This window comes from Drosophila sulfurigaster, chromosome 3, assembly GCF_023558435.1.
Source record: "Drosophila sulfurigaster albostrigata strain 15112-1811.04 chromosome 3, ASM2355843v2, whole genome shotgun sequence".
NCBI lineage: Eukaryota > Metazoa > Arthropoda > Insecta > Diptera > Drosophilidae > Drosophila > Drosophila sulfurigaster.
Window position 1 is genome coordinate 53,925,078 of NC_084883.1, and position 17,567 is coordinate 53,942,644.

Below are 17,567 nucleotides of genomic sequence, written 5' to 3' on the forward strand. Positions count from 1 at the left end.
ATGCTGCCTATGTAGATAAATTCTCGTTTGGTGTGTTTTTATTTGTTGATTTGTCCGCTTAATTAATTGCGGTCTGGAATGCAAATTAAATAAAAATCAAAATCAAAAATAGCATTATAACTTTGCCGTATCCGTACACATATATCATTGATAGCTCAAGTCATGAAGTCGCTTTTGATATCCAACCAAAGACAAGAGCGAGTAAAGCGAATACATAAATAAACATTTGCCACAGGCAAACAATGTATATTTTTTTTTTGCTACTTCTCAGCAGGCAACGGGAGAAGTGTGAAATTGGCATCATTTTTTTTTTTTTTTTTGCACAAGCAGAGCAAAGATGACGACAAACGATGTGCTGCTATGACTACGGCCAAAAAGCCGGCGACGTTTTGCCTGTTTATTCAAAATAAATTTGAGGCACTCAATAAAATATTAGCAGCAGCATCAGCAGCAAAGCTGAACGAGGGCGAAACGTCGAGCCGGCAGTCAAGTGGCATAGAAAAATGGAAAACAGCTTCAGACGTGCACCAAAAAAGACAACAGCAGCAGCAACGAGAATGTTTAATTTGCCAAAGGCCTTTGGGGCAAACTGCCTGTTGTTAGGGCGGAATATTAATTATTTGATTATTTGACATATTGACACACATTTAAGGTTCATGTCAAGGTTACGCTGTGCACAAATCACATTTAAAGCGAGCGATATAATTTACGAGTCTCATATTAAATTTATAAAGCACTCAGATAATGTTTATTCACATTTAAATTTGGCGCTTTATAATAACGTTGCTCAACACTGTCGCACGATAGACAAAAAACTATTAATATCGATATTTGGTAAGCGCCATTTTTGAACACGATAGACAGAAGCTATCGACATCGATATTTGGTAAGCGCCATTTTTGAACACCATTGGCCAAAGCTATCGATATCGTTATTTAGTAAGCGCCAATTTCAAACTATCTACATCAACGGAATCAATGCTTATAAACACAACGTATATTTCTTCTTTTCAAATGTTTAATATTAAATATATAAAAACTAAAACACACTAAACTACATAACGTCTATTTCTTCGAATATGCGTTACACTAAAACAATGTTTTATTTTCATTATAAATATAAAACTGGTAGTTGAACTATTCTATTGCTTAAGACTAATAAGTTATATTAATATTAATCTAAACTATTTCTTCCTATCGTTGCGTTTCCATTTTTTGTATTTTAAAAAACCACTACGCACGGTCTTTTTATAATCTTCGTAAGTAAATTCATCACTTTTTTGAGATTCTGTTGGAAATCAATGAAAATCTTAAATTAAGAAATATTTTATCATTCTAATATTTACCAAATAAAGCAATATTAAAGTGCACATAGTTGCTGAATGCCGTTTTCGAGCCAAGTCCATCATAGCTCATATCAACTGCCAAACTTCCATCGAAAAAGGACGCACAGTTTTCCTCAAAGCTACCGGACTTTAAATAAAACTTAAACAGACGAACCTACAAAATTATTAATAGGAATTATTTTGTTTTAAGTGAAGTTAAGAGTGCAAAACTTACATATTTTTCTCGATTGCTTGAAATCTTTTTTTCGACAGCTTCCAATTGGCTTTTATCCTTGATGGGAAAATCGACTGTCTATTGGAAAGATAATGTTATTATTTATCTTTTAAGTTCTTAAAATTATACATACAAGTTCTTCCAGTTCTGCTGACATCTCTGGCTCATAATCATCCTCCAAAATATCCAGATTGGCTTTGACAAAATCCATTGGCTGTCCGTATATAGAAAACGGTATTGCACTTACTATATAATAATCCATTAAGTGTTCCAACTTACCGATGAGTCCTCAAATCTATCCACCTCAAATTCATCTGCATCTTCCAAAGCTGGTGGTGATTTCTCTTTTTCAACCATGACTGTGAAAACCAAATTTAAATTGAAAATTGATTAGAACCTTCTTAATAAATGAATAATAATATTAAAAGTGAATTGTTTTTGAGGTCTTACCTCTTTTTGCTGGCTTAGGCGTTGATTTTTCTATACTGCGCTTTTTCGATGTAGTTTTATATTCAGGATTTTCATAACTCTCATCTTCCCCTTCATCACATGTTGCCGAATCTTCCTTGGGTGTCATAGCTTTGCCAACAATTATAAATACAAAATATATTATATTGAATCTTGCATTATCATTGTGCTGCATACTTCACCTCTTTTTGCTGGCGCTGGCGCAGATTTTGCTTGTCTACGTCGCGTCCATGATTTATAGATACGATTTTTAGTCTTGTTAAAAGCCGCTCGGACCGTCTTTCTATAATCACCGTATGTAAAACCCTCTCTCTTTAGCGATTCTGCAAGCAAGAACATTAATTAGTAATTATATATACCTCCATCTACTTATTAGTTACCAAATAAAGCCGAATTCAAGTTGGCATAGTTAGTTAATCCCAGCTTGGAACAGGCGCCATCAAAGTTCATTTCGATGACCATCTCATCGTTGAAAATGCGACAGATATGCTTTTCAAACCCGTCTGGTTTAAAAAGAACCTTAAACAACTCGATCTAAATGCATATTGAAAAAAAGGAAATCAATTAACTTATTATATTTGTATCGAAAATTATTGCTCACATATTTATCAGGAGCATTCGCGATCTTCTCATCCATGATCTCCAGTTCTTCCTTGGACTTGATGGGAAACTCTGTGGGTTCGACCACCTCCTTAGCATCCTCACACAACTTGTCAACTCTGGCGAGGATCTTGACATGCAAATTTATTAGGAAATCCACTTTACGCTCCAGGGAACCTAAACGTTCATTGATGTTGCGCTCATCAATGGCTATCATGCCTCGCTGCGTGCGTCGCTGTTCCTCCAGCAGATCCTGACTGCTCATCATGCCAAAGACTTCGCATTCCGGCATAATTTCATCAACAAATACTTCGTTCTTCACCTTAACACTCTCATCAAAATCAAGCGGATCTTCATAGTTATCGAAAGCCAGTTGGTTATTTTCAGAGGAACGCTCTTGGCCTGCCACATTTGATTTACGACCACGTCCTCGGCCACGTCCACGTCCTCGCATTTTTAGTTTCCAACTATATGCATTAAATTAATCAAAATAAATAAGCCTGAAATGCAAATGTAAACAAAGCGACAATTTCACACTTACTGCAAATTCAAGAGTTTCTGTAGACTTTTTATTGATATTTGTGGATTCCTGTGCCTTATGCGATTCTGCGATAAAACGATAGTTTCCTTTTTAAATTGTTTTATGAAACGAATAAAACAAAACAAATCAAAAATGTTTTCTTTGCGCGAATTGTGCGAATGTTTGGTTCACAGTTAAGTGTAACCGTCTGTTGAATTCGAAAATATACCAATACTTAGTACAAATATGCTGACAACTGCGCTACTTTTTAAATACTCTTCTGCTTATTAGGCCTAGAAAATTAATGCTAAAATAATATTTGCCAAAGCAATTAATCATTCATTTTACTTACAACGAATTTCATGGAACTAAAAGACATTTTATGCTTCTAAGCTCAAATATGTGCTTAGAAATTACGTTGAATTTTCGGTTTACCTCTAAGGTGAGAGGAAAGGTAAGCGTGCCTGAAGGCATGCTTGGGGCTTTGAGTGAAAAAATTTTTTTCAAGTAATGAAGATTTTTTTTTATTTTTTCTTATGGTATTCTACAAAACAGTTTTTATTCGCTGAGCAGCATAAATGTAGATTACATTTCGTGCATATGCATTGCGTTTGTGAAGTTTTACAGTGCTTGCAAAATCTTTTTCCACTGTTTCGATCCAACCAATGTGGGAAATGGTTGAGCTGGTCAAACCGCAAGTCCGGTATTGGATGTTTTGATTTTTGACCATGTTTGAGCGCATGCTGATAAGGTCGATCAGAGAGTGGAGACTTCTTTGCCCGATCTGTCTGCAAGGATGGGGAATTTATTGTTCGTCCTGACTGAGAGGATGGAGATTGGTTTGCCCATCGCGGTGAAGATGCACTTTTGGTCTTGATTGGACAACCCGGTAAAGTTTTGTTTTTATATGTCATCAGCCCTGCGGCTAGGGTTTCGCGAAAGTCTGGGAGTGCGAGTAATTTTTCTTCGCTTTCGTTCTCGTTTTGGATACGTCTGTGTAAAATATAGGAGTTGGTGGCTGCCATATCAATTAATAAATGAATGATAATATTAAAAGAGAATTGTTTTTGAGGTCTTACCTCTTTTTGCTGGTGTAGGAGTTGATTTTTCTATACTGCGCTTTTTCGATGTAGTTTTATATTCAGGATTTTCATAACTTTCATCTTCCTCTTCATCGCCAGTTGATTTGATAGGAAACTCTGTGGGTTCGACCACCTCCTTAGCATCCTCACACAACTTGTCAACATGCAAATTTATCAGGAAATCCACTTTACGCTCCAGAGAACCTAAACGTTCATTGATGTTGCGCTGTTCCTCCAGCAGATCCTGACTGCTCATCATGCCAAAGACTTCGCATTCCGGCATAATTTCATCAACAAATACTTCGTTCTTCACCTTAACACTCTCATCAAAATCTAGCGGATATTTTTAGAGGAACGCTCTTGGCCTGCAACATTTGATTTACGGCCACGTCCACGTCGTCGCATTTTTAGTTTCCAACTATATGCATTAAATTAAAAAAATAAATAAGTCTGAAATGCAAATGTAAACAAAGCGACAATTTCACACTTACTGCAAATTCAAGAAATTCTGTAGACTTTTTATTGATAATTGTGGATTCCTGTGTCTTATGCGATTCTGCGATAAAACGAGTTTCTTTTTTAAATATATTTGTAAAACGAATAAAACAAAACGAATCAAAAATGTTTCTTTTGCGCAAATTGTGCGGTTAAGTGTAACCGTCTGTTGAATTCGAAAATATACCAATACTTACTACAAATATGCTGACAATTGCGCTCCTTTTTAAATACTCCACTGCTTATTAGGTTTAGTAAATTAATGCTAAGATAATATATGCCAAAGCAATTAATGATTTACTTTACTTAGAACCAATTTCATGAAAACAACAACGAGCTTTTAAAATTTAGCAACTGCATATTTAAAAACTACATTTATCCAGGGCTACATCGCGTTCGATCAGCTGTTCGCTTGTTCAGTGCTGCCTATATGTTAACCAGTGCTCTGTTAAACAACATGTCGTCGGCACGTTTTCTTTCTACCTGCCGCTTATTTTCAACAAATTTAACTAAAAATGCGATAAATACAAATGCAGTGGGCGGTAAGAGCCTTGTGGAGAGTGTGGCTGTAACTAAAAATGGTAAAACCATTGTCGCCTGGCATCCAGAGACACAGTTTCCTTACGAACACACAAAACCGTTGCCACAAACTGTTGCCAAACAGTCATCGAGTGTCATCAAGGAGACGGCGTTGGATTCGGCAATGAGTGCATTTAAAAACAAGCATCCCGAGGTGGCTCGCCAAGAGCTTATGAAGCTAACACATACCACAAAGCATCGCTGGTTCCCGCGTGCCCGCGACAAGAAGGCCAAGAAGACTCCGATGGACCGGCCATACTTGTAAACAGTGCATTACATAAGTCCAATAAATTAATGTTATACATATATTTAATCAGCTGTGTCTTTTAATTTAAACAGTAAGGTATTGGATTTTTATATGATTAACAAAGATGTTAGGTTTGCTGTGTGTATTTAATATGGACATATATTTATTAATTTATCAATCGTAAGAAAAGCCAAAACAAAAACAGCTGTTTGCATAACATTACCATTTTGAGCTTAACAGACAAGAGTATGGTTAACATAACCCATCATGCAGGGGACAACTGGCATGTCGCCTTTAAACATGAAATTCTGTATTGAAAAGTAATTTTAAAGAACCTTTAGATAATCAAAGATTATAACAACTCAATAGACAGGCTAATTTTATGGATAACCTAATAATATTCTTTTAATAAGTCCTCCGTTTTCATATATTAACCTGTGCCCCACAAATGCAGGCACCCATGTTAAGCACGCTGTTATGCCATATGTTCTAACATGCTGTTATTGTTTTGTCCAACCTCTCTCTCATATTCTTTGCCTGATTGACGTTTCCTCTCACTTGCCTTATGTGTCATTGTAGCTGTAACTTTCAAAGCGAACGGACGTTTAGCGCAAAGTTGTTTTCAAATAACACAAAAAGTGGGAGTGTAAAGAGCAAAGAAAGTGCAGTGCATTTCTACAGTTGTATTAGTGTCTATGTGTGTGCGTGCTTATGTGTATGTGTAAGCTGAGAAAGAGAGCGATTTGCATTAACCAAAATTGAAAGAATAAAAAAAGGCAAATAGACAACAAAAAATATGTCCACAGTTGAGTCTTCTAGTTCGGCGGTGCAGCAGCCCCCCTCGTCCACATTACCAATGCTAGGTGATAACCAGGTGTCCACAATGCAATTGCAAATGCAAGCCTCCACCTCGTCATCATCATCATCGGGGGGCGGCAACGGCTCAGTGGGCGTGCCATTAGATACGCAAAGCAGTGGCGAGCCGCCAGCTAAAAAGCAAATGCTCGATCCAAATGCAGCATCCTCCTCGTCCCCATCCTCAGGGGGCGGGGGCAGTGGTCCAGCTGGAGCTAGAAGCGGAACAAACGAGAAGCTTGCGTATCGCATTTCGACGGCGCTTTGCTGTGCCGTCTGCTTGGATCTGCCCAAAACGGCCATGTATCAGGTGAGTTCCACCAACAAAACCAAAAGAAATGTTATTTATTTGCATTTATATTTTTTATTGAATTAAAAGTATATGCTTAAAGACGCATGTGTGTGTGTATTTATGTATACACACACATGCATAAGTGCATGAGTTTGTATGCGTGACCATATTCTCTGTATACAAAACAAATGGAGCAAAAGCAAAACGGCAAACTCAGCTGTAAGCAGAGCGGCCACTCCCCACACCACACCGCGTCAACTTATTACGGAGCGCACACAGCTGGCCTCCCCAACACAAAGAGAGCGCGAGAGAGAGTGCGAGAGAACATTGTACTGTTTTTTTTTTTTCTTGTCGTTTTGCTGTTGTTTTCTTTCGCTTGTCTATGGTTACGTTTGCAATTGCCCGCTGCGTTTGCCTTGAAAACTGACAATGCCAGGCACTTGCGAGCACCCCCCTGCTCCCTCCCTTCTGAAAACCCCCAAACCACGCGATCGTATTGTAACTCACATGCATATAGCGCACTCGCTCGCACGCATTGCTGTTACATACGGTGTATATGTGTAACATGCAGTTCTCGCCATGCTGGCTGCACTTCTATTGCGTTTTAGGCGAGCAAAGCAAAGCGCAAAGCAACCCTGCTTAATTTCTATGCTCACCCCACCGATGACCCCCTCCCCCTCACCTTACAACTATCTGCGCAGTTACAATTTTACTGCTGTTGCGTCACAAGTTTCAAATGCGACGTGTGCATTCCTTACTATTACACCAACACATGCACAGATTTATGTACATACATACATATGTATGTATTGTTTGTATGTATATTGGGAACAGTGCGAATGGCAATCGCAAAGATAGATGCGTTATTTACATATGGTGAAATGGGAGCCGTATGTATTTTGTATTCTTTCTTTTTTTTCTTGTTGTTCGCTTGTTCGTGGCCTATTTTTAGCTGGTTGCCCGTACTGCGACCTCCGCAGCGACGGCGCCATCGCTAGTGTTGTCGACGTCGTCGTCATTGCCGTTGCCCCGCCCCGCCAGCAATTCAAAAAAAAATGCTAACAACGCAACGTCAATGTTTGTTTGCTTTGTTCACACACACATTCACACATCCAATTGTCAGTCTGTCATTTCCTCTTTAAAGCCGTTTCTATGTGCACACCTACATACATGTGTATGTATATAAGTACATACACTTATACATACACACATGTGATGCATAAAAATTTTTCATTCATTGCACACATTCGTCATCAATTTTGCTGGCTTTAGTTGGCAGCTTTATTTGTCAATTTAATAATTTATTGAGCCAATTTATAAACAATTAGCACTTTACGTAATACAAACATACTTTGGATACTTAAATATATACATACATACATACATACATGTGTACATACATATATACTTATCTTTATTCTTGTTGATTTCAACGTTTGCTTTCTAAGCCTTTTCTCTCTCAATTCGTTGTGTTTGACTTTCTCTCTCTTTCGGTGTTTCATGTTTATGCTCTCACACTCATACATACATACACGCAGTTTTATACAACTGCGTCATAACGTTGACCCAGCAGCAAATACAAACATACACACAACTCAACTGAGGTCACATTTTGTATTTAAATAATTCTAAATTTAAATAAATTTTCTAATTTTTTGTATTATTATAAATTAGAAACAGCATTCAATAGTTTAATTGGCATTTGCATATACACACACACACACACACGTGCAACCTTACGTTCTTTTCCACTCTCCATATTCACGCTCTCTGTTATTGTTTTGCTTTTGCTGCCAGTTGTTGTGCCTCTCGCTCTCTCTGTCTCTGTCGCTCCACACACATGCAGTGTCAACAATCTTATTGTCCCACTCGCACTCTCTCGTACAGAGCTGAGCATAGTCAGCTGTTTCTGAAGGCATAGGAAATTCAATTGGCCCAAAACGACAGAAAAAAAAAACCACAACGCACTTTGAAACTTTTCCAATCGCATTAATTGGCAACGATTGGCATGGTTGTGTTATTAGTAGGTATGTTGGTATGTATGTATAGTTGCAAGGGCAGCACTTAAGATTTGTTATGCGCAGGTTGTGTTGTTGCTATTGTTGTGATTTGCAGCAAAACTGTAGTAATCTCTATGACAAACTCGTTTTACCAGTTTTGGCCCAATATATGTACAATATACCTGAAACCTGTAAAACTCTAGCGTATGTTTTTTTATGTGTCTTGTTTATTCCTTTTTACCTAAGCCACAACGTTGTTGTTATCTGTCTTGTATCCACTACTGTTGTTCTTTTGCCTGCTTCGTTTTTTTCTCTTCGCTCTCTTCTTCTGCTGCGTGTTGACAGGGCTACTTACTCGCACATACACTCACACACCAACACGCGCATACATGTGCTTGTATGCGTATCTACCAAAACATCATCAGCTGGGTTTTGTTGTTATGTCTGCCGCGTGAGCGAAGCGCAAATAAAAAAAAAAACAAGTTCAAAGTTTGTTTTTGTTATAAACAATTGCCAGGCAGCTGCCTATCGGTTATTGTAGGTCATAAATAACCTAGTGTTGGCTAATGCTTTTTTGTTAATGCTGCTGGAGCGACATTTTGGAAGTTCATTCAACTTGAAAGAGAATGGAATTGGGAATGGGAATGGGATTTGGGGTGCAGTGAGTAAGTCCAACTCTCACACATACACAAGCAGTTATGCATGTGTGTATGTGTGTGTGTGTGAGAGATGCCTGACAAGAAATAACAGACGTGCGCTTATCTTTGGAATAGCGAGATATTTACTGAATACACAACACAGATGCATGCATGTGCATGCGTATACATGTGCATGCATGCATATGCGTGTGTGTGTGTGTATTGGGCATATCGCACATGTCAACTCCGTAAATAGAAATTTCCAAATGCAGGCAAACGAAACCAAAAGCAAACAGCAGCCCGAAAAATGCGTTTTTATCACGCTTCGACGACGACCACGATAATTAACGATGCGACGCGACGCCCGCATTCTTTGCAAAAAACCCAGACACACACACGCACACCAAAAAAAAATGAATACTCAGAATCATAATGGTAATTACCACCAGAAGACTTGACCTTTCTTTCGGCTTATCTTTCAATTGACTGGAACAAAACGATTTTACCTACCCTCCAAAAATTGCTATCGACTGTTTCTCTGCATCATTCACCAAAAAGTAACACGCATCATTTCTTTCCACCATATTCTTCTCTACAATTGGCCCACTTAAAATATATATAAAAAAATAAACAAATTGTATTAACTTTATAATTTTCCATCATGGAGTTCATTACACGCTCCATTCTCTAACATCTCAAACCTATCTTAACTATCTCTATATCTTTCTCTAATGATTAATCTAGTTAAGTCGAATTTAAAAACGAAACGTATATTTTTTTTACCAATTTAGCTAACTGTTGTAAGCACACACACACACACCTAAAGCTACACACACACTTACACATAGACAGACACTAGTAATGTAATTAATAACTATTACTGCTAAGTATTTTAAAATCAAATCTAATCAGAGGCAGTAGCTGTAAAACTGTTGAAATATCTTTGAAATGTATCAAATAGAAAAATAGTATAAAACTGAAAACTGAAAAAAAAATCGAAAAGAAAAAAGAAAATGAAACTGAAACTGATCAATAAATTTTGCAGGCCATGCAAATTATTTAAATCAAACCAAAATACAAATGAAGCGTTTTTATTTACCAACAAGGATTATAAAGGAACCCACAGGAAATAAAAAAAAAGAAAATTAATATTACCCATTTATACACCTGACATCATTGCAAACACAGCCTCTCCATCCATTTCAGAGCACTTCCACTCGACCTCAATCAAAAGTTCATTTCTTCCCCCCTCCTCCATTTTCACAAATATTCCTTCTCATCTTGAAAACAAAAAACATTGTAAAACTTTTGCAAAAAGGCGTATTTTGACTAATAGCAACTTTTTCTTCTTTTTTCTTTAATTGCAGGTTAATTTGTATTCCACACTTTTTTTCATTTAGTTTCTACTACTACTACTCAATACTCAAATAATATTATAATTAATGAACTCACCTAACACCGATTCTCTTGTCATGCGCCCGCACTAAAGCCTCTCTTCTCTCCCCGTTTGCTCTCTTTAATTGCAGTGCCAAATGGGTCATTTGATGTGCGCCGCCTGCTTCACCCATCTCCTGGCGGATGGACGGTATGAAACACAAAAGCGAAAATTAAAAGACCTCAAAAATTATTTACTGTGAATTGAACACATTTTTCTACATCTTTCCTTCTTTGTTAAACCCCATGAACAATTGAATAATTTCTGCTTTTCTTTCTATTTCCATTTCCATTTGCATTCGATGTGTGCAGCCTGCGTGATCAGATTGCCACATGCCCCAATTGCCGTGTGGAGATATCAAAGAGCACCGCATCCCGTAATCTCGCTGTGGAGAAGGCCGCCTCTGAGTTGCCCAGCGAGTGTCAGGTGAGTGATGAAAATTCCCCGTTTTAATTTGCATATTTTCATTTCTGGTTTTTCCATTGCCCAGTTTTGCAACAAGGAGTTCCCATACAAATCGCTGGAGCGCCATGAACAACACGAGTGCCAGGAGCGTCCCACGAAATGCAAATATCATCGCATTGGTTGCCAGTGGCGTGGACCTTATCATGAGAGTAAGTCGCTCTTCAAAACGGTCTATACTTGTTGTATGACTCGATGATAATGGAATGAGAATGAAAAGATGTTTACACATATAGTTAAGAATGTTACAAGAATAGAATTCGAATAACTTAAGATGTGTAATTTCTAACACTCTACTAAAATGAAACATTTTCTTCAAAAGAATTAATGAAAAAACAGCCTTAAAATAATGAAATATTTATAATTATAATCATATCCACTGCAAAAACGATTGTATGCCTTAATGATAGTGCAGTGAGTGTAAAGCGATATTTCGAAATATAGAAATATCTGTTAAGAATGTATTCAAATTACAAAATATATGCAATTATAGGTATTCTACTAAAATTAAGAATTATCTTAAAAAAAAAGACAATCAAAACAGAGCGTTATTTTTCTTAAAATATGTCAAATCAATATACCATAAAAATATTTAAATGTACCAAACGCTATAATCAGTATATTTATATAGTACTACATTAAAAATATACCATAAAGTATAAAACATACCAGATATTCAGCCAAAGCTACCAAGACCTGTATTAAGAGGATGATTTTTTACATACAAAATAGGTACAAAATTATATATATATTATATTATATTATATATAAATAACCTTTCAGCCTATAGGTTGGGGGTATAGTAATGAAATAATTGCCCTAAAATAATGTAATAATTGTAAACATATCCATTGTCCAAAAGAAAACGACTCTTTTATAGTTTCAAGAAGGTCTTCTTAAATTTCAATTGAAAATTATATTATAAAATTAGAGTATACATTTATAAGGATTAGCCTATTTTAGAATAATGAGTATAAACAGATTTTAGAATCATTCGAAAGACCTTTAGATCGATGATAAAATATCTATAAGCATTTTTCTGTTACTTTATATGGAATTAAATTATAACTGAATTGTTTCTCTCCCATTTTAGCCACCGAGCATGAGCGCAATTGTTTGCACCCGCAGAAATCGGGCTACGAAGTCATGGCCGCCCTGGAGGCGCATGATGTTAAGATTAAAGAGGAAAAGAAAATGTTCAACACGTTGATTGATCTGCTGAGCTACGAGAAAATCATCTTCAATGGTGAGCAAATAACTTGTAATGAAATAGCAGCTCTCTTAAATGATCAATCGTACTTTTTAGATCTACAAATGAAACCGTATCGCACAGATGAATATGTGCACAAGTTGTTCTATGAGACGGCACGTTTCTCGGCCTTTAATCAGCAGTGGGTGGTAAAGGCGCGCATCAACAACAGCCAACGCGATCCGCATCAATCGAATGAGCGCACCATCACCTATCAGCTCATCTTGAAGACCAAGACAAGCACACCCATGAGCATACATTTCTTTGCGCTCAAAGGTCCCTTCTCCGACATGAAGGTGTCCACGCAGATCTACAAGCACGAGTTCACAGAGACGGTAAAGCTTAAAGAGAAATTAGTGTTAAATCAAACATTAATAATTGTATTTCAACAGAGCACCGAAAGTGATTATTATGTGCTGCCTTTGCCCGATGGAAATGGTGCCAGCGGCTCTAGCGAATGCAACCGCATGTTGGCCAACAAAGGCATCAATTTCCGGTAAATAAAAATATATATATTCCCTCAAACTTTCCGACTAAACTCTCTTCTCTTGCAGCTTATTAATGTTTCTGCTGAACAAGTAAAGCGATCGTTAAATACACGTAGTGCAGAATTTGAAAAACTAGTTTAAGTTTGTTATTTCTAACTCATAAATGTGCAAAACCCCCCTAGACATATAGTTAATATACATATATTTTCTATCTATATAAACATGTACATGTCTCCTACCCGATGATCCTCCCAAAAAACGAAAACAAACACAAACACTGAATACAATTTGTAAACGCGGTAGGTTGTAATTGTAACCCTAAATTTAGTCGAGTTTTAAGCTTTATATTGCAAAACTTTTGTCCCTCAGACACATTACTGAAGATCGTAACGTAACGAAAAAACAGATGCGATATAATTAATGTTAAGACACAAGAAAAACATACATGAATACTTTAATGTAGTTGACGTTGAATACGATATACCCTGATTATGTTTTATAATGCCAAGTCCCCATCTTATCGCCGTAAACTGACAGCCATATACAATATACAGATATAAAGTGTGAAGTACATATAATAATGATGTACAGCTAATTTACAAAAAAAAGAAAAAGAAATCAGACAATGCCATTTGAAGAAACTAATTAAAAATAATTTCAAATAAATAACTATGTTAATCTTTGCTGTTAAATGCAACTGGAGAATTCGTGTAGTGCGACTTTGAAATAAACATAAACCATAATAATATTTTAATGATCTCACTGGAATAATGATTGAAACACAAGCTTGCGAAATCGAGCCATAACAATTAATGCTAACAATAACACTAACGTTAACGATAACGATATGTATATCTCTCTATATAGGAAAAAACTGTCGGACACGGATTCACAGTCTGTGCTAAATAAATCTATATACTAGTATATATATATATAAACTGTAAGAAAAACAACACCAAGCTGATCCAAAACAAGCTGAGCTCCATGGCTCTATGGCTATGATAATAGTAGCTGCTATTCTATATTCTGTAGAATCGTAAAGATTTAGAGACAACAACAAAACAACAATAACAGTTCTCCATTTTGCTTTATTCAATACAATAGAATGCTGTTCCCTCCCTCAAAAAGTTTATATTATTCTAACTCTAATTGCGTTCTGTTAACAAGCAAAAACAAAAATTATGAAAATCCCCATTACTTTATATAATGCTTACAATTTACATTCTTATGTGTAATATTTATATGCATCGTTAAATGATAATAATTGATATAAAGCTACATACATAATACACACAATTATGTATTAATGATATTTCTTAATAAATAAAATCAAGTGCAACGACAGTCTTTTATTTATTCTCTACTCGTCATCATCTTCCTCCATTGCTTGATACTTGTTCCTCAGATGATTCGAAATCGCTTCACGGGGATTCTTCTTGAAGTTCTTGTCCTTGATCAGCTTCTCAAAGGATTGTACCTTTTTCACATATTCTTCACGCTTCGTTTTAATCTTCTTCTTGGCACTGAGCTTCTCTGGTTCAGCAAGAGCATTCTTATCCTCAGCTGGTTTCCTAGAGCTCCTCACCAGATCGTAAATATCTCCCAAAGCGGGCAACGCATCCCGAAGTGGCTTTAAATCTCCAACAACTTTGGCTTTCTCTCGATTCTTACGTGCGTTCTCCTCCTTTACCTCTTTTTTGATAGTCACAAAACGTTTCAGAAGTTTTGTGTGTTTCTGTGCGGATTTCTCCTTTTTTGTTGCAGTCTGCTTGGGCGACAAAGTCTTGTGTAGCATATTCTCTTGGCGCTCCGCCTTCTTTAGTTTGGCCTGAGCCTCATTTGCCTTTTGCTTCACGGCACCGATGGCACTCTTGGCCTTTGCGCGTATATTACGTTTCGCCATTTGTAGATTTTAATTTATTATTTAATTGTTTATTTTTAAACTCTGTCAGTTGTAGGTTGCACGTTGTTTTTATTCCAGCACAAAAATAACAAGTTTACAGAGTGACCGCAGCTCGAAGTTTTGAGACGTTATATTTAAGTCGGTATATTAGTATTTTTTAAAATCACAACTGTTGCTGAGCAAGTTTTAAGAACTTTTTTGTCTCCCAGATTCTAGATATGGTTTCCAACAATTTTCTTCTCGTGGTCTTTTAAATGTAACGAGAATTAAAAATAATTATTTATCCTTAAATAATATATCTTGCAAATCCTTTCCTAAATTATATTCATTTTATTTATTTATTTAGTTCAGTTTAATTAACTTCGTTCCTGTATGCAAATGTGCTTCTTATAATCAAAGAAATCTTCTATTTTAGAGAGTAGAGTTTACCAATACTACTTAATTTTGCTTTATAATAGACTACTTTGAATAAATCAGTGTCTTCTCCATAGAAGAGAAAACTACATCGACTAAAGCGATGTTTACCACAACAAGCAGTGTGACCAACTGTGATTGACGTTCATCTTTTTTTTGTAATGCAGCCTGCGGTCACATCGACGCTAAATGTTTGCAAACAGCTGATGTAAACGGCAAAGTGGCAAATGCAAAATAAAACGCCAAAATGGATTACGATTTTAAAATGAAAACCCAAATGGAGCGCACAAAGGTGGAGGATTTGTTTAACTACGAGGGCTGCAAAGTGGGACGCGGCACTTACGGTCACGTCTACAAGGCCAAGTGGAAGGAAACGAGGTGAGCAGCAAATCAAACAAAAGCCGAAGCCGAAGTGAAATTTGCAAATTTTAATCCTTTCCAGCGACGGCAAGGAGTACGCACTGAAACAAATTGATGGTACTGGTCTCTCCATGTCCGCCTGTCGTGAAATCGCCCTGCTACGCGAACTAAAACACCAGAATGTCATCACACTGATTCGTGTGTTTCTCTCGCACAGTGATCGCAAAGTATTCCTGCTAATCGACTATGCCGAGCACGATCTGTGGCACATCATAAAGTTCCATCGAGCAGCCAAGGCCACCAAAAAGCAGGTGGTTGTGCCGCGCGGTATGGTCAAGAGTTTGCTCTATCAGATACTCGATGGCATTCACTATTTGCACAGTAATTGGGTGCTGCATCGAGATCTTAAGCCTGCCAACATTCTTGTCATGGGCGATGGCAATGAGCGTGGACGTGTCAAGATTGCAGATATGGGATTTGCCCGCCTCTTCAATGCTCCACTGAAACCGCTGGCGGATTTGGATCCCGTCGTCGTCACATTTTGGTATCGAGCTCCAGAACTTTTGCTTGGCGCTCGGCATTATACGAAAGCTATTGATATTTGGGCCATTGGTTGCATTTTTGCCGAGCTGCTCACATCGGAGCCCATTTTCCACTGCCGTCAGGAGGACATTAAGACTAGCAATCCCTATCATCACGATCAGCTGGACCGCATCTTTAATGTGATGGGTTTTCCACAGGACAAGGACTGGGAGGACATCAAGAAGATGCCCGAACATCATACGCTCACCAAGGACTTTAAGCGTTCCACCTACTCCGCCTGCTCGCTTGCCAAGTACATGGAACGTCACAAGATCAAACCCGATAGCAAAGCATTCCATCTGCTGCAGAAGCTGCTGCTGATGGATCCCAACAAACGCATCACCTCCGAGCAGGCGATGCAGGATCAGTATTTCCAAGAGGAACCGGTGCCGACGCAGGACGTTTTTGCCGGTTGCCCCATTCCGTATCCGAAGCGTGAGTTCCTCACGGATGACGACCAGGAGGACAAGTCGGACAACAAGCGACAGCAGCAGCAACAACAGCAGCAGCAACAACAACAGCAGCAGCAGCAACAACAACAACAGCAGCAACAACAACAAATGAATCCCAACGAGCCAAATGCGAAGCGAGTGCGTTTGTCTGGCGCAGGAAATCAACAGGATTTCCACCATCAGCAACAGCAGCAACAACAGCAGCAGCAGCAACAACAACAGCAACAGCAGCAGCAACAACAGATGATGTTCAATCAGCAACAAAGTTTCCAGCAACGCTTCAACTGAGACTGAACTCCCAAACTCTTTATGTTGTCCATATCCATTTCTCATAATTTAATTTAAACAAATTAAAAACCCCAAACTAAATATTAAATAATGAGTCTAAATTTTGTATTTTTAGGTTTATTTTGTTCTACTTTCTTTTAGCATATTAATTTAAACAAAAGGAACCTTAAACTTGTTTACTTTTTATTAAAGTCAAGCCCACAAAATCATTTTATTATTACTGGTAAAATTTAGCAACGACTTCAACAACTTTGATGATAGTAAAGATCTATCAAATATATCATTCTGCTTCACAGCAGTTGTTTGGTTAACTCTGTTTTAATTGCTCATCAATCTCAGCTTTTAATTAAACAACTTGAAAAGCCTTGACCTTAAAACTAAGCTCACACAGCACCCTTTTTATTATCTACAAAAGTGGAAGGTCTAAAATTAAATATATCATATTAAAAGTCACTACTTCCATTGCTTATTACTTTAAGCATTCTATTCAACAACTTGAAAAACATATATCGAAATATAAATAAAACTGCCCTCTTTATTTTTAAGATAGATCGTAAACATTTTAATATCATACTGAAGACCGCTGAGGGTTTTTTTTT

The 17,567-nt window shown here is 37.3% G+C and overlaps 5 protein-coding genes across 9 annotated transcripts; 3 read left to right on the forward strand and 2 right to left on the reverse strand.

Moving 5' to 3' along the window:
- Nucleotides 1–1,081: 1,081 nt before the first annotated feature.
- Nucleotides 1,082–4,847, reverse strand: LOC133840693 (uncharacterized). 4 transcript variants are annotated; one of them, XM_062272660.1, is made up of 10 exons: nt 4,721–4,847; nt 2,629–3,094; nt 2,408–2,561; nt 2,210–2,350; nt 2,010–2,138; nt 1,839–1,918; nt 1,693–1,773; nt 1,560–1,637; nt 1,346–1,499; nt 1,082–1,287 (listed from the first exon to the last, which is right to left on the reverse strand). In XM_062272660.1, the coding sequence occupies exons 2-10, from the start codon at nt 3,079–3,081 to the stop codon at nt 1,184–1,186; spliced, it is 1,374 nt and encodes a 457-aa protein (XP_062128644.1). In that variant the 5' UTR covers nt 3,082–3,094; nt 4,721–4,847; the 3' UTR covers nt 1,082–1,183. The 4 variants fall into 4 exon arrangements, with proteins under 4 accessions (XP_062128644.1, XP_062128643.1, XP_062128645.1 ...); XM_062272659.1 differs by lacking the exon at nt 4,721–4,847 and adding an exon at nt 3,169–3,357; XM_062272661.1 differs by lacking the exons at nt 2,210–2,350; nt 2,408–2,561; nt 2,629–3,094; nt 4,721–4,847 and adding an exon at nt 4,227–4,573.
- A 300-nt stretch (nt 4,848–5,147) lies between these two features.
- On the forward strand, nt 5,148–5,619 carry LOC133840696 (large ribosomal subunit protein mL42). Its single transcript, XM_062272666.1, has one exon. It carries the CDS (start codon nt 5,155–5,157, stop codon nt 5,566–5,568), a length of 414 nt encoding a protein of 137 aa, XP_062128650.1. The 5' UTR covers nt 5,148–5,154; the 3' UTR covers nt 5,569–5,619.
- Nucleotides 5,620–6,117: 498 nt separating this feature from the next.
- On the forward strand, nt 6,118–13,587 carry LOC133840694 (zinc finger TRAF-type-containing protein 1 homolog). 2 transcript variants are annotated; one of them, XM_062272663.1, is made up of 8 exons: nt 6,118–6,715; nt 10,862–10,968; nt 11,082–11,196; nt 11,261–11,384; nt 12,326–12,478; nt 12,539–12,816; nt 12,874–12,977; nt 13,036–13,587. In XM_062272663.1, exons 1-8 carry the CDS (start codon nt 6,347–6,349, stop codon nt 13,061–13,063), a joined length of 1,278 nt encoding a protein of 425 aa, XP_062128647.1. In that variant the 5' UTR covers nt 6,118–6,346; the 3' UTR covers nt 13,064–13,587. The 2 variants fall into 2 exon arrangements, with proteins under 2 accessions (XP_062128647.1, XP_062128648.1); XM_062272664.1 differs by having other exon boundaries at nt 6,119–6,715; nt 10,862–10,920.
- Nucleotides 13,588–14,037: 450 nt separating this feature from the next.
- LOC133840695 (ribosome biogenesis protein SLX9 homolog) lies at nt 14,038–14,972 on the reverse strand. The gene has a single exon (XM_062272665.1). It carries the CDS (start codon nt 14,870–14,872, stop codon nt 14,330–14,332), a length of 543 nt encoding a protein of 180 aa, XP_062128649.1. The 5' UTR covers nt 14,873–14,972; the 3' UTR covers nt 14,038–14,329.
- Nucleotides 14,973–15,461: 489 nt separating this feature from the next.
- On the forward strand, nt 15,462–17,180 carry LOC133843353 (cyclin-dependent kinase 8). The gene is made up of 2 exons (XM_062276861.1): nt 15,462–15,664; nt 15,729–17,180. The coding sequence occupies exons 1-2, from the start codon at nt 15,534–15,536 to the stop codon at nt 16,966–16,968; spliced, it is 1,371 nt and encodes a 456-aa protein (XP_062132845.1). The 5' UTR covers nt 15,462–15,533; the 3' UTR covers nt 16,969–17,180.
- Nucleotides 17,181–17,567: the final 387 nt, after the last annotated feature.